Source organism: Aulonocara stuartgranti (genome assembly GCF_965226115.1).
Source record: "Aulonocara stuartgranti genome assembly, chromosome: 22".
Classification (NCBI taxonomy): Eukaryota; Metazoa; Chordata; class Actinopteri; order Cichliformes; family Cichlidae; genus Aulonocara; species Aulonocara stuartgranti.
The window spans coordinates 13,866,383-13,880,958 of NC_138957.1; the positions used below are offsets into that span (position 1 = coordinate 13,866,383).

A 14,576-nucleotide genomic window follows, 5' to 3' on the forward strand; every position below is an offset into this window, starting at 1 on the left:
AATGGGAGTGGAAATGGGAGTGGATGTAATTTGTCCTGATGTTTGAGAGAGAGACAGTTGTAGGATCAAATGCTACATCAGTGTTTCACTGAGGCTCATCTTCGCAAACCCGGCTCATCCTGAGCGCTTCCACGACAGCGGGCCATGCAAAATGAATAGCGCGTAAATGTTTGTTGCTCTTTAATTTTTATGTAACATCAATAAAATATCACAAACCGCTTCATTTAGATGACACGGTTCTGAAACTAAGCAATTTATTCACGCTTTGAAGATGAAGTGGCTCAGGCAACAAAGACAGAAACACACATACATGCTATTGAAATACTGTATACACCCACCAAAGCCAAATGTCTCAGGATTCTCCAAAAGCAGCATCACTCGCTTTTGTACAGTTACCACTGTTATTACACTGACTGGCTAAATGTCAAAAATACATTTTTAGATGGGATTCTCTACATTGCCTGTTTTTGGTTAAGACCATATTGATTCATTTACTTTACAAATTGTTCATTTCATCAAGTTTTATCCAGCTAGTCAAGCACAGATTAAAACATGAAGTGAAAATGAGCTCTTTGTCCACTCTTGATCTCTTTTCCCTGATAATTTAGCAGAAGGCAAATATATTTATGGAATATGAGAAACCTTATTTTTGATACAATCTACTAATGCAGATCTTACCTTTAAACTCCCGTCTGTTCGTTTGATATTCTGCTTTCGTGCTGCTTAATTTCAAATAAATGCACAGAAGTCCCAGTGGATATGTCACTGTTGTGTGATGGTGTGGAGCTCCAGGGCAGGCTCCACTTTGTCTGATTTGTAACCGAGCTTTGCATTTATTGTAGATCTGACTTAATAATGAAGACGATGAGGTTTGAATTGAGATGCTCATGTAAGACAGACTAGTTCACATATACATTTTTAGCATGATTATGATTGTTTAGTTCTTTATTTTCCCATTTCATTAATTTCAACAATCATTTACTAAAGGCATACATTATTGTCTCGGATCTTGTGAGGTGCAGTCAAAAAAAGCTTTGCTTTGTGTTTTCAGGTTTCGCACCGAGGTTAACTATGATGTCCTCGAGGTGCGAGATGGACGTTTTCCCTCTTCACCACTAATTGGCAGTTACCAGGGCACACAAGTTCCCCAGTTCCTGATCAGCACCTCCAACTTCCTGTATCTCCTATTCACCACTGACAAGAGCCACTCTGACATTGGCTTCCGTATACGTTATGAAAGTAAGGGCCTACCACGTTTGAACACAGTGACACAGGAAGCAGTTTGTTCACTTATGCACCACAGACGCTAAAAGAAATACATCTGTTGCATATACAGTGGGGGAATAATTATTTGTTTGCTCACTTATTAATAAGTGAGCAATCTCTAATTTACTGAAGAGAGACAGAATATCAAACAAAATCCAGGAAAACACATAAATACATACATAAACATTATAAATTGATTTGTATGTCATTGAGCGAAATATGAATTTGATCCCCTACAACCAAGACCAAGGAGCTGTCAAAGGACATCAGGGACGAAACTGTTGTCCTGCCAAAGGCCATTAGCAAGAAGCTTGGTGAGAAAGTGACTGCTGGTGCTGTACTTTCCTCATGGGGTGTGGATGATCATGAGAAAGGTGGTGGATCAGAATAAAACTACACAGGAGGAGCTTGCTAATGATTTGATTACACCTGGGACCAGAATCACCAAGAACACCATTGATCTCACGCTACACTGTGATGGACTAAAGTCTTGCAGCACTACCAAGGTCCCCCTGTTCAAGAAGCCTCATGCACATGCGCAACCTAAGTTTGCCCATGAACAATGATTCAGAAAAGGCTAGGGAGAAAGTGCCAAAACTGAGCTCCAATCACCTGCTGTGATTTGAAAGTTGAGTTGAAACTATGAGTTGAAACTATGAGTTTCTAAGCAGCAACCACGAAACCTAAAAGATTTAGTTTCTGTAAACAGGAGTGGACCAAAATCCACCTGTTGACCAACTACAGGAACTACAGTCTTACTGACTGTTCGCCAACAAGGGTTTCTTCGCCAAGTATTAAGTCATGTTTTTTGATTGAATACGTATTTCACTCAATGACATGCAAATTAATTTAAATAACCTTTATGCAGTGTTGATATTCTGTCTCTCTCCATTAAAATGAAACTATCATAAGAATTAGAGACAGTTTGTTTCTTTGGAAGTAGGGAAACTTTCAGATTCACCATGGGATCAAATAATTCTTTCCCCGACTGTAGATTGTGTAACCTATTTTCTGTACTGCACGTGTGAAAGCTATTCAATTTTGGCTGTAGATGTAAATGTAAATTCACCACGATGCCACTGTTATTAGAATACGCATAATCAGAAAGAAAATGGGTTTTTCTTTCATATATTTCTGCCCTGACATATTGCCAAGCTCGAGACTGTATTTACACTCCCATGGTTTCACACTTACACATTTCTACCTAGCCTCGTTCCCACCTTTGCAGCATATACTGGCAACCTTTTCCACTTTCTCTGTGGCTAAATCTTTGCAAAGCTTCAATAATTCACTATAAGCACAACTTCACCACGCGAGGTGGAGCGGAAAAGTACTTTGAAAACTTCTTATTGGTTCATTTCTGTGGAAAAATGATATTCGTTTGAATTATTTATAAGAATCGTTTGATAAAAGTAAACTGCCCTTCAACATTTGTTGACCTCCTCGTAACCCGTTATGATAATTACACTTGCAGGTGAATTCGGAGCCTTTTGTGTCTGCCTCTGATCAAATGTCATTTATCCTTTATTTTCTCTTCACTCTGCAGCCCTGCAGCTACAATCAGATCACTGTGTGGATCCTGGCATCCCCGTCAACGGGCAGCGACACGGGAACGACTTCTACGTCGGAGCTTTGGTGACATTTAGTTGCGACGCAGGGTACACGCTTAGTGACTCTGAGCCATTAGAATGTGAACCCAATTTTCAGTGGAGTCGCCCCCTGCCTAGCTGTGATGGTACGTTCCATAATATTGACCTAGAAATGAATGGTCCCCCTGCCAGATTTCTCCCCACTCATAAATGGGATTAAAGCTAAAGTCATTGTTGTGTGTTGTTAGAGATGAAACATGAGAAATCATTTTAAGCACTTTGCTTCATATTGCATCACATTTAAATAGCTATATATTCCTGAGTTATTATAAAATCCATATGAGATGATAACATTTCTTTCAAGGACTCTTGTTTTAGACTTTAAAAGTTTCTGCTTCATTTCATCAGAAATGTTTTATATGTGCGGCAGTGAACATACCCTTTGATGTTTCCCTTTTTCCTCGTCTGTAAATGCTTTTATATTTAAGGACAGTATTGATTCTCCCGTCCTGTCTGTAATGATATTGTTAACATCCACTCGGTCTTTTTGTGTGCCATCTTGAAGGGCACATCTTGGAAAATGCATTCATCCACATTGGAATTGCACAGACGGTTTTAGCATTTATTTATTTATTTTTGGGGAACGTTATTTCTGTCTTCGTGTCCTCTCTGATTTTGCTTCTGCGCTCATCTCTCTCCTTCATCCATCTTCCACTGTTTCCATTCGTCCCGCGTCACCAGCATTGTGTGGAGGTTACATCCAGGGCAACGCCGGCACCATCTTGTCTCCCGGCTTCCCAGACTTTTACCCGCATAACCTGAACTGCACGTGGATGATCGAGACCTCCCACGGCAAAGGTTAGCAGAGAAATTCTGTGTCGACACATGCGGCAGTCAAATTCAATTTCTGTTACAATGTCATTTCCCTCTACTGAGTGGCCTTTTTATTTTGCCGAACAAGCTGTCTTTGTAAGGCCGGGCTGCTGAGAGGCTGGCCTAAGGCTACGGCGCCATGGGATGATTCTCCAGCCTTTGGTCGAGCACTCATATCAAACTGACTGAGCCTTATTTGCAGATGCTTTATCTGCACAGGTGCAGCTGTGTTTGGAAAAGGATAGGAAATTTGTACTGAATGTGTTATGATATAGAAAATATTGTGTTTTCAATGTGTTTTTTTTCCACCTTCATGATTATTATGTATGTGATGTTTATTATTATGCATATATAAGTTATGTAAAGATTTAAAAAACCCAAACATTTCAACAATGGCTCTTTCATCTCCTCGTATTCAGGTGTCCAGTTCACCTTCCACACCTTCCACCTTGAGAGCCCTCACGATCATTTATTGGTGACAGAGAACAGCAGCTTCTCTCAGCCACTTTGGAGGCTGACGGGCTCCACCTTGCCTCCGCCTCTCAGCGCAGGGCTGTTTGGAAACTACACAGCACAGATCCGCTTCCTGTCTGACTTTTCCGTTTCGTATGAGGGATTCAACATCACCTTCTCTGGTGAGAATAAATTTAGTTTTACGGATTTAAAGCCTTCTGAACTGTTTTTTGTCTTTTTTTGTTTGACTTCACAATTTTAAAAAGTACATTTTCTGCAAATGAATGAAAACATATGCCATATCAGATAAATATAGGACAGTCTGCTATGAATTATCATCACTTTTTCTGTAATCCTACTCATTTATCGTGTACTTTCACTGGTCTGGTTCGGCCTTGTTAAGATCAAAGTGGGCTGCATGTGCCCCAGAACGTAAAATCTCTGCTTTAGAACATTAATCATGCATTTCTTCATGTATTTTTAATAATTATGGTTTCTGAAAAAGTTATTGATACAAACAGTCCTCTGGAAATCTGTGATTACATGTACTCAAGAATGAATAGTAAAATAGGTTAACACCAAGAAAACGGACTCATTTTAAATGAATAAAGTAGAAACGAGTACTAATGACCCTTTACCTACTGAAAGCATAATTTACCTCCTTTGTTCTCACAGCATTTCTAGATTTGAACATTAGGACGCCGAAGAAAGAGATTCTTATAAAATCTAATGAGATGTTATTGATGGCTTAAAATAGCAAGTGTGAATTCTTATCAGTGGCTGAATGGACGAAAGATTTAATGTTTGGAATGGTTTCATTACTTGCAAAGTCCCTTTGAAGGCTCTGCTTGAATAATCTTAATAAATGACATATGGGCTTCTGATCCTTAGACGTGAACTTGGGTTTAGAAGAAAAGTGTCATATTTCAGAAGGTTTAGCCCTCTTTTACTTTTTGAAATATTTTCTTAACTTTCCTAGCATGACAGAAGTCTTAATTAGCCCGTTTCACACATTTACACATCGCAGATAAAAAGCCCCACACAGACAAAACTGTTATTACACTTTCTTTACTTGCCAGTGCTGAAGATTCATACTTTTTTCTCTCTATTTTCCAGATTATGATTTGGAGCCGTGCGAAGATCCTGGAATTCCACCTTACAGCACCAGAAAGGGATTGCAGTACGGAGTGGGCGATGCCCTCATCTTCTCTTGTTTCCCAGGTTACCGACTGGAGGGTCCAGCGAGGGTGGTCTGCTTAGGGGGCAGGAGGCGGGTGTGGAGCTCCCCTCTGCCAAGGTGTGTTGGTAGGTGGTCACATGCTTTATTTTGGCTTTTGTCACTTCCCCGCCTCCCCACCTCTCTAATCTCCCAATGCCATGCCAGCACATTAGCCTTCCACACACCCCCACAATTAAGAAATGTACAGAAGTGTCAGTCACATTAGACAGCGAGGCATTCCCCTTTCAAATCTCCTCATTATCATCCCTCCATACACACAAGTTTTGTCTCTTCGTTGGATAGCTTCCCAGAAACTGAGCTTTTTTTTTTACTTTGTCCAAATTACATAGTGCCACCGTTCTAATGAGGACAGCATTAAACAGCTTAAATATGTTAATTATTGATCGTGCTTGTTGCTAATGCATGTGAAACATGTTGGGTCAGACTGCGAAGATGTAGGTCAGTGTGTTGATTCTGTGATGCAGCAAACCTTAATGGGCATTTAGGCTCTGATATGAAAATGAATTCATCTTAATGCTCGTAACGATAATGATAGGTGCATCAGTGACCATGGCAATCGTTGACCTACTTGTGTTTGTCCTCAGCGTGGCAGCTTTTAATAAACTAAAAGCACCATTAAAATGGAACTTAATGTGGAAACACTGGAAACTGCACGAATTACTTTATTTGCACATTCAATTTATTTTTTGTGTCTAAACTCGGAACGTAATTGGAACCGCAGATAATTTAACACGCTGCTGAAAACGAGCAATTAGACTCGAGTGAATAGCGTGATGGTGACGTCACAGTGCATTTCGGTTAATACATGATTTGTTTCTAAATGTTTGCTCGCAGAGTTTAGGCGTGTGTAAAGTAGGTCAGTCAATTTCCTGACAAAAACCTGCTCGCTCTGCTTTCTGTTTAGTTGTCTGAAGCTTTGGCTGCTGGTTTTCGGTTTGCCCTCCAGATGAATTCAGGTCTTTGAAGGATGGCACCAGAGACACATTTTGATATTTTCATACTGCTATCACTCTCAACCTCATTTTAGAAACTTGATTCTTCTCCACATGCCTCCAAGACAGCCCCATCACCTTACCTCATCTTACTTGGGTGCATTCTCAAAGTTAAAAAAGGAGGGTGCCTTTGTGGCCATTTAAATTCTGGCTGCCATTTTTTTAAGAGAAAACTTTGTCTTCCCCCAAGTTTCCCCCCCTGATGTGATTCAGAAAAAGTAATTTTCAGATAGAGCTGAAATTAGTGTTAATCATATTCAGATTGCAGTGTGATTATGATGATGTGCCACTCAACATTCAGGTTTAGTCAGTGACCATATTCCTCTCCCCATCACCTCTCCCATCTCCCCGCGCATGACAGCATGAATAAATACACTCGGAGTTTCAAGCATATAGCGATTGACATGTCCTCTGCTCTCTCCAACACCACCACTACCACCACCTCTTTCTCTCTCTCTCTGTCTGTCTCTGCTCTCTTACTTTTTCTCTAGCTGAATGTGGTTCATCCGTGACTGGTATGCAAGGGGTGCTGCTCTCACCCAACTACCCCGGTTACTACGGCAACAACCACGAGTGCATCTACTCCATTCAGACGCAGCCTGGCAAAGGCATTCAGCTACGGGCACGGGATTTCAGACTGGAGGAGGATGACATACTCAAAGTGAGAGGGTGGTGGGAGTTGTATCCTCCCCGTGTCTGTATGACGCCTTGTTAGCATATCTGCGTGCGCGCACCTGCTTCTCCTAATTCCAATACTTCCTCCCACTCTCTCTCTCTCTCTTCCGTCCAGGTCTTTGATGGAAGCAGTAATAAGGCTCGCCTGCTGGGGGTGTTTACAGGCAACGAGCTGCTAGACACAACCCTGAACTCCACCTCCAGCTCTATGTGGCTCGAGTTCATCAGCAATGCGGATAACACCAGTAAAGGCTTTGAACTACACTTCACCAGTAAGTAACTCACTCTGTTGTGCACACAAATACAATGTACTTTTTTTTAAAATTCAGAGTCTTTTGAGTGTAGTTTGTGCTTGCTTTGTCCAATTTTTTCTTTGTTGCCTTTGGCGCATTAAAAGCACAACAATTCTTTCTTTCTTCTCCGTCCGAATTTGCCTCTTTTTTACCTCTCGCTCTCTGCTAAAGGTTTCGAGCTCGTGAAATGCGAGGATCCAGGTGTTCCCCAGTTTGGCTACAAGCGGGAGGACAAGGGTCATTTTGCAGGGAGCATCGTGTCTTACAGCTGTGACCCGGGCTACACCCTGAAAGGTCCCGAGGTGCTCACCTGCCTGAGGGGCGAAAGGAGGGCTTGGGACAGCCCCCTTCCACTCTGTGTTGGTGAGTATGATCGTTTTGAATTTGGCTGGAGATTTTTGAAGTTTGAAGTTTTGAGACAGCAAAGACTTTAGCCAACTGGGTGCTCTGTTTAGATTTGCACTGCATTTTTATAAGTTTGTTTTGTTTTGTTTTATTTAACCCAGGTTTTTGACATCTTAACATGCTAAATTCAACTGTTGCATACATGAATAATTACGTACTTCAATGCAAAAATAAAATAACTAAGGCTGAAAAAACTGCTTTCTGTCAGACACTGTTGATGCACACAAGGTGTCCTTTGGTGCCAGTGCCATTATGTACCAGACATAGCAATGATGGACATAGAGAGATAAGTTAAAGCGGTACCAGTCACTTGTTTACCCTCTGGAAGACTTTCATTTGTAGGTAAAGTTTTTGAGGGGGGGTTGTTATTTTGAGTAGGGAGGTTTGCCCGTCCTTTTTATTTTCACTTTCACTTGCTGGTTAAATGGTAAATGGACTGTTTCTTAAATAGCACTTTCTTACTCGAGCACTCAAAGTGCTTTATACAACATGCCTCATTCACACTTGCATTCATACAAGCACATTTTTTCTACCTCTGAGTTCTTTCTATCTAGCATATACACTCCAATCAACACAGTAAAAGTGACTTCAAGTTTAATATTTTGGAAAAGGATACTTTGACATGCAGACTGGAGCAACCGGGGGTCAAATCAACAACCTTTCGATCAGCGGGTGACCTACTGTACCTCGTGAGCCAAAGCCACCCCTGAAGCTACGTTAGTTTAGCAACCAAGATTACTTGGTAAACTTTAGGAAAATATTGTGATTTCTATTAAAATACTTCCAACTCAGTCCTAATGTTGTTAGGGGCCATCATAGCTGTATCTCAGCATCAGTGGTCTGTGAGAATTTGGGGGAATTTCAGGGACATAAAAAAGTTATTTGAGCAATAAGGAGTAAAAAGAAAAAAGAAAAAGCTATTTAAACAATGATAGACATGATTGAGTGATCTGGAGTGAAAAAACTAAAACTGTCTCAGAAATGTGGTGAAGTGGACCTATAAAATATAATATAAATAGATATGTTTCCATATTCAAGTGCAGTGTGTAAGAGCATGACATGTTGTGTAGTATCACATACTTTTGCATCAGTCTATGGTATCATGTCTTTGTGTAATTCCCTTTTCTTCCATTGCTATTTGTTACAATATATTGTATTAAAATCAGGCAAAGATTTCCAGTTAAAGTAGCATTATGTGTTGCATCCTCATATATTACAGCATTTATCTGTGTTTTCTTTATAGTTTGCACGGCTAATCCAAGCCGGCTTCAGTTTTTTTAGCTGATGTATGACCTAGTTCCTCTTCCTAATAACAATGTGAATATACCAGTTTGGAAAAAAAGCTCTGTGGTTTGTTTTAGCGCTGCTATTCTGGGGCATCCATTTGGTTGCTTTCCCAGCAATTCAGTGCATTATCTCATCCAAAATGACTGTGCTCTATTTTTTCTTTTTATATTCCTATTGCATCATGATTGCAAATTCCCCCTTTCACTCTGTTTTTTTTTTTTTTCTAAAAAAAGACACTATATCAGCAGCAACCCTGAGCCCAGGAAGCAAGGTTTTAACCCCCCTGTCTGTACTCTGAAGACTTTCAAAAATGTGTTTGATGGAGATAATTTCATGAAAGTTTAGCGGAAGATCCCTCTATTTTATTTTCAGAGTTCATCTACAAGTCACCTGTCACTTATTGCCAGCCACCGCAGACACTGTATGCATATATTCTGGCACACAGACATATAGATATATATATAGTATCATGCTAACCCACCCAGAGCCATTTTTTGGACATTGTCAGGAAGAAAACCAGGGAGACAGGCGTTCTTTGACATCAGCCAAGGTGATTAGAATAGTGTTGCTCTGCTCCCTTTCCGAACCAAACTGACAGGTAATTTCATGTCTGGATATAAACAACATTCGCCAAACTGTATTTCCCCGAACACGTTTGTCCTCCCGATGCTCCTTTCACTGCAGATGATAGCTTAACATCCGGAGTGAATTTAGGAGCAGATGTGGGACTGTTTCTGCTTGTAATGGCGGGATTATTTTCTCGCAGTGAGGACACACTGAGCACAGATGGGGAGGGTATAGCGGGAAGGGCCAGGAAGGAGAATGGAGTTTAAAAAAAAGGGGGGGGGGGGAGTCTGGTGTATACTGAAAGTCACAGAAGAAGAAATTTGCAAGGTTGAATCTCACACAGAAGCTCCGATGTGGACACCAGGATGTTATTATTGTTATGTTTGGGTATGTGTGCACATCTAATGTCATTCAAAAATGATAGCCCACTACACAGAAAACGAGAGAGAGAGAGAAATTCCATATTTGCAAAGCAGCAACATGACTTCATGGGTTTCATTTGTGATCATACTGAAAAAGCATTCTGGGAAAAAAATGAAAAAAATAAAACCACTAAGACTGAGACTGAGACAAAGGGAAGAGACGCTGAGCTGAACTTTGATGAATGTGGGGGCAGATTGAAGGGGTAGAGTGGTTCGGGGAGTTATACTGCTATGGCAGCATTGAGCGGTAGTTTCTTAGGTCATAAGGCAAGAAGAAAGCGATGGCTTTGTCTTACTGTGATAGATCACTGCCTTTTCAATCCACGAAACAGCAAGTTTTCTTCAGCACAAAAAAAGGATAAGGGGTAGGAAAAGCTTGAAAATAGACTGAAAGCCTCAGCAGGAGCGTGAAGAATGATATGTTCATATTTTTATTTTTTGGGTAAATGGCCTGTATTTGTATAGCGCTTTACTTAGTCCCTATGGACCCCAAAGCGCTTTACACTACATTCAGTCACACACACATTCACACACTGGTGATGGCAAGCTACATTGTAGCCACAGCTGCCTTGGGGCACACTGACAGAGGCGAGGCTGCCGGACACTGGCACCACCAGGCCATCTGACTACCACCAGTAGGCAATGGGTGAAGTGTCTTGCCCAAGGACCCAACGACCGAGACTGTCGGAGCCGGGGCTCCAACCGGCAACCTTCCGATTACAAGACGAACTGCCAACTCTTGAGCCACAATTGCACCACATCTTAATGTTTTTAAGAAACGTTTAACTATGGTGATCGTTGTTACTTAAATGTACACCAGTCAGGGATAACATTATGACCACCTGCCTAATATTATGTTGGTCCCGGTTTTGCTGCTATAACAGCCATCACATGTTGAGACATGGACTCCACTAGACCCGTGAAGGTGTGCTGTGGTATCTGGCACCTAGATGGTATTGACAGAACCTTTAAGTCCTGTAAGTTGTGAGATGTTGCCTCCATGGATGTTTGTCAAAGAAACATCCACATTGATGGCTCGACCCAAGGTTTCCCAGCAGAACATTGCCCAAAGCATCACACTGCCTCCGCCAGCTAGTACACCCTGGTGTTTTCCAGGTAAACGACGCACATGCACCCAGTTAGCCACATGATGCAAAAGAAAACAGAATTTATCAGACTAGGCCAAGTTTTTCTATTACTCCGTGGTCCAATTCTGATGCTCACATACTCATTGTTGGGGCTTTTTCAGTGCACAGAGGTCAGCATGAGCACCCAGATTGGTCTGCAGCTATGCAGCCCCAAACAAACTGCGATGCTCTGTGTCTATTTTGGCACCTTTCTATCAGAACCAGCATGAACTTTTTCAGTAGTTCGAGCTACAGTAGCTCATTCGTTGAATCGGACCACGCAGGCCATCACTCAGCATTAGTTTACCACTGTTACTTTTGATAGATACTGCACCGCAAACCAGAAACACCTCAGAACAGCTGCAGTGTTGGAGATGCTCTGACCCAGTCATCCGGCTATCACAATTTGGTCAAACTCGCTCAAATTGTTGTGCCTGCCCATTTTCCTCGTTTCTAATACATCAACTTTCTGGAAAAACTTTTCATTTGCTCCCTGATATATTCCATGATAAATGGGATATTTGGAGATAAAGTATCTGAATTTCAGCAGCAGGACCACACCTCCAAGCACACTCTCTCCGGTTCTTATCTATGTATGATCCCCCAGTTTTACCCCACTCTCTCTCCCGTTTTCAATTCTTTCACTTCTATTTAGTACATGGGGATCTGCCAGGCTCGGCTCACTTCACCTTTATCTACTAAAATGCTGTCAAAGCTAAAGTGAGGACGTGGGCCATTATGTTATGCCTGTTTGGTGTATAATGTACTGTATAAGGAGGTTTGAAAGACAGAAATATATTTGTTTGCATTTAGAAGAAATGACATATTTGCAGCATAAAAGGTAACAAAGTATTTTTGTCTGTTTGTGGAGAAATCGCAGCTTCTCCCTCTCTGATGGTCAGTTTGTAAAGTACTACAATCTTATGTTAATTTAAGTGCTCCTGCAGTCAGTCCCCCTTTCCCCCCCCCTTCCTATTCTCTGTTTTTCTCCCTGCGTGTCTGTGTTTAGTTGCTGTATTGAAGTACAAGGCTTACTTGTCACTGATGGATTTCACAGACCATCATCACCATCATCATCAGTATGATTTCCAGACCTCAATTTTCCTTCTGTTTGAAGGATCCATTTTTCTCTCAGGGGAAGGAAAAGAAACACGAGCCACTTTTAACATCTTCTTGTCAGTTACAGTGGCCTCACAAAACGGGAACAAAAAAACCACTTAAAATCTGATGTTAAACATTTTTTCTCTTCTTTTTTTTCATTCAGAGTAATTTGTGGTAATTGAAGGAAGGGCTGAAAATTGCTTTTCAGTCATAGTATTTCTGAAAGCACTTTATTACTTAAGTTACTGGAAAAGAACCCGATTTTGTTCCCCTTTTTCTTGACAGATTGTTTTGGCGCTCCGATTTTTGCTTTGCTGTTTCCCAGAATGTGTTTTTGTGTTGACAAATTTCTAGAGACTGAGTTTATGTTGGTTATGTTTTGTGAACTGTGATATGATACTAGAGAGATCCTACTGACTGCAGCCACTAGTACTAAACACACACTCATAACAATGGCACTCATCTGATGAGCAAGTCATTCACAGCCTATCGTGTTGCGCACCTATACTTTTGTTTGACACTCTTCACACTTCCTTAAAAGTGGCAGTGAACTGGAGTATGATGAATTGAATATTGTGTTGTTCAGTCAATAATTCCATCAGCTTTCAAAGATGAGATCACGGTTAAGATGGTGAATTGCCTTTGCTGAGCCAAAGAGACACAGAGTGTATTGAGTTGGCCGCTCTCCCTCCTATCATTCAAATTTCTAACTACATGATGGAGTCTGTCACATTGGAGGATTTGACTGCTATGTCAATAATTAATAATGATGAGAGGGAAGCGATGAGCTGTACTTTACTGGAAGTGCAGTAATGCAACTTTTGGTCTGTTAAGTATGCTAACCTTTGTTGTAGCAATCATTATTAACTTCTTTTATTCCCCCTCGCTGCTTTCACTCTACTTTTCAGCCGAGTGTGGGGGGACCATCAAAGACGAGCCTTCCGGTCGTATCCTCTCTCCGGGCTACCCGGCACCATACGAGCACAACCTGCACTGCATGTGGACCATCGAGGCGGCCCCAGGAAGCACTATAAGGTCTGAACAACAGTCCTTGGTTTCTTTTTTTTTTTATTTTTATTTTTGCTCTCAGTCTAGTTTTCTGATTACATTGTTTTTTACAGGCTTTCGTTCAATCTACCACCTTTCAATATACTTCCAATTTAGCCCAGCCCCCTTTTGCAGTGGTATTCATCACTTTCACAGGCTGCTGTGTAATCAATCTTCAGTGAGCTACTGTTGGCCAACAGCTGAGTTACAACTGGTTGAAAGGAAATGCGTCCTCTGAGTCTAAAGATGTCAGACTACAAAAAAAAAGCAAGTCAAGCGCTCTGAGTTTTTGAGAGATCTTGCAGGTTGTATTGGTTTTGATACATTCCTTGTTTGATACTTTTGCACTTTTGATCAATAGAAACTTAAGTTTATATTCAGTATTTTCATCGTTTCACCCCCTGGTGTTGTCAGTATGTTAATGAAACTATTTGCTCTTCTTTACCTCGCCTCACCTCGTCTTACCTCCTTAATTCAATACGTAGCCATTACTCTTGCCCTTGGAGGAAGGAAAAACACCTTCAGGCTTCTGTGTGTTTGTTTAATCACTCAATTTGTGTTCTTATAAATGTAAGATTGCGCAAGAGTTTACTGAGTTCTTTTGAGCCTGCAGTGTCACAACAAAACATTTTACACATGATGAGGTCATTAGGATGTTAAAGCCATGGTCATGGTAAAAAGAAAGTGCATTTTCTATAAATTCTAAGGTTTTATATCTCAGGGTAAAAAAATAATCTGGTCCTTGCCAAGTCTTAAAATTGTATATACACACATATGTGTTTGTGTGTGTGTGTGTGTGTGTGTGTGTGTGTGTGTGTGTGTGTGTGTGTGTGTGTATTATATACATACATACAATGGTATAGATATATTGAATGGTATAGAAATTTATCATTTATTCAGAATAGCACTGGATAACTGGATCAGTGTGCTGTGATGGAGCATCAATTAAATCTGATAAAATAATCGTGTAAGCCTCATGGCACAGTGTACTTCAGCCTCTGGGAGAATCCCCTAAATCCATAGGTACACAATAAAAAGGTTCAAGTGGGAGATCTATGATCTCTTATCACTAATTGGATAAACTTCCACTACAAGATCTCATACTAATCCTAATAATGTATATCATGCCTAATGCATCTTTATATATGCACTACACTGTTATTTGATGTGTGCCTCTGTATTCCAGTATACTTGAACTGACATAAATCATAACTGATGAGGAGTAATATCTAGTCACAA

The 14,576-nt window shown here is 40.8% G+C and overlaps 1 protein-coding gene across 1 annotated transcript in view; it reads left to right on the top strand.

Moving 5' to 3' along the window:
• Positions 1-14,576, top strand: part of csmd2 (CUB and Sushi multiple domains 2) — a 275,217-nt gene that overhangs the window by 162,819 nt on the left and 97,822 nt on the right. Inside the window, exons 18-26 of the mRNA XM_082521466.1 lie at positions 1,052-1,239; positions 2,813-3,001; positions 3,597-3,713; positions 4,148-4,363; positions 5,298-5,486; positions 6,905-7,074; positions 7,204-7,360; positions 7,553-7,744; positions 13,199-13,325. Coding sequence (XP_082377592.1) covers positions 1,052-1,239; positions 2,813-3,001; positions 3,597-3,713; positions 4,148-4,363; positions 5,298-5,486; positions 6,905-7,074; positions 7,204-7,360; positions 7,553-7,744; positions 13,199-13,325 — 1,545 coding nt within the window. The remainder of the gene's footprint in view (positions 1-1,051; positions 1,240-2,812; positions 3,002-3,596; positions 3,714-4,147; positions 4,364-5,297; positions 5,487-6,904; positions 7,075-7,203; positions 7,361-7,552; positions 7,745-13,198; positions 13,326-14,576) is intronic.